This window comes from Triticum urartu, chromosome 2A, assembly GCF_056163025.1.
Source record: "Triticum urartu cultivar PI428250 chromosome 2A, HENAU_Tu73, whole genome shotgun sequence".
Taxonomy (NCBI): Eukaryota; Viridiplantae; Streptophyta; class Magnoliopsida; order Poales; family Poaceae; genus Triticum; species Triticum urartu.
In genome coordinates, this window is record NC_141874.1 from 476,652,803 (window position 1) to 476,654,707 (window position 1,905).

The following is a 1,905-nucleotide window of genomic DNA, read 5'->3' on the forward strand; positions in this document are numbered from 1 at the left end:
TTATTTTTGATGGTGACATCGTTCAGCTGACGGTAATTCACACACATGCGGAGGCTCCCATCCTTTTTGTCCACGAAGATAGAAGGTGATCCCCATGGTGAAGAGCTGGGATGGATATATCCTTTCTGGAGCATTTCATCAAGTTGTTTCTTTAGCTCCACTAATTCTGACGAGGGCATCCGGTAATACTTCTTGTATAACAGTGCGGTTCCGGGAACAAGACATATTGCGAACTCAAGCTATCGATTAGGTGGCATGCCTGGCAGCTCTTCTGGAAATACATCGGGAAACTCACTGACCACATGAATTAATTCCAAATCAGCCACAACGGTGAAGGCCATTTCTTTCTTGGGTATGCTTATGCGAGCATAGAATTTGGTAGTCTGCCCCTCCTGACTGGTCAAAGTGACCTCTCGGGTTGCACAATCTATGCATACTTGGTATTGAGTTGGCCAATTCATACCCAAGATAACATCCAGTTTAGCAGACTCAATAAGTATCAAAGAAGTTGAAAAGCAGACTTCGTTGATCTTGATTTCCATATTACGGCAGACCAGATTGCTCTTGATTAAGGATCCCAGGTTTGTACCAGCATATTCTTTCCCAAAAGCGAACAAGGAAATTTATTTTGGGCAACAAAACTCCGAGAGATAAAAGAGTGGGAAGCCCCAGAGTCAAATAAAATTACTGCAGGTATGTTGTTAACAGGAAACATACCAATGACGACTTCAGGGTTTTCTTGGGCTTCATCTGTGGAGAGGTGATGAACGTGCCCAGTGATGTGGTGCTGGTCCGGGCATGATTCCAGAAAGTTGAGTTGTGGCCTGTATAGAGCATTCGCCTTGCTGTTCTTGGGACACTGTCTGGCATAATGTCCGGTTTACCTACAACTGAAGCAAGCATTGATGCGCTAGCACTCCTCGTGCACTGGGTTGGGCACGACATTCTTGACTTGGGTGGTGGTCTTGTTAACATTTTGTTGCCATTTGGGCTTGTATTCCACCTCAGTCTGCTGCCAGGTACGAGCCTTTTGTACGGGTTGTCCATCCTTCTTTGGCTCAAACTTGCACTTGTGATCGTTATTGACAGGCCTCTTGCCTGACACGAGCTTGTGCTCCCTTTCCGCAATGAAGGCTTTGTTCACCAGAGTTTTAAAATCTAGGAAATCAAACATGCTGAGAGTACACCGAAGTTGCGGGTTTAATCCACCAAGAAATCTGTCAATCTTTCTTTCTTTAGTGGCCATGTCATGAAGGGAGTAATGTGACAAATGATTGAAATTTTGCAAATGTTCACCCACAGACTGATTTCCTTGGATGAGCGCGAGAAATTCTTGCTGCTTAGTCTTCATAATTCCAGTAGGGATATGATATTTCCGGACCTGATCCGTGAATTTTGACCAGGTGATTTCCTCATCAGCAGGCCACATGGCTTTTATATTTTCCCACCATATGGCAGCAGCGCCTTCAAGATAATGAGTTGCAAATGGAACTTTATCACCTTCTTTAGTACGAGCAATCTCAAGTTTCCTCTCAATGGTTAGTAGCCAATCGTCTGCTTCCAAGGGGTCAATAACCTGACTGAAACTGGGAGGCTTGGTCCTTCGAAAATCTGACAGCTTTGAGTGATGAACGTTCTGGTTCCCATTCTGCCCAACCATAGCTTGCACACTCTTTAAAATTTCAACCAAATCATTATTCTGTCTTTCCTCAAACATACGTAGTATTTGCTTGGTGGAGGGAGGATTTGGTGGTGGAGGCGGTGGTGGACCGTACGGCTCGGGGGAGTGTCCTCCTGTCGTGCGGAACGACGAACAGGAGTCCCTCGCGAATGTTGCTACTGTTGCCTCCCCGTGACATCCTATTGTGATTTTTCCCAAGACAACACAACCAAGATGAGAAGCAT

At 45.3% G+C, this 1,905-nt stretch overlaps 1 protein-coding gene across 1 annotated transcript; it reads right to left on the minus strand.

Annotated features, from left to right (window-relative positions):
• Positions 1-910: 910 nt before the first annotated feature.
• LOC147985519 (uncharacterized) lies at positions 911-1,660 on the minus strand. The gene has a single exon (XM_087541616.1). It carries the CDS (start codon positions 1,658-1,660, stop codon positions 911-913), a length of 750 nt encoding a protein of 249 aa, XP_087397742.1.
• Positions 1,661-1,905: the final 245 nt, after the last annotated feature.

Bases quoted from the DNA above. Each gene is read 5' to 3' on its own strand.
- LOC147985519 (XM_087541616.1), bottom strand. From the start codon at position 1,660: ATGGTTGGGCAGAATGGGAACCAGAACGTTCATCACTCAAAGCTGTCA.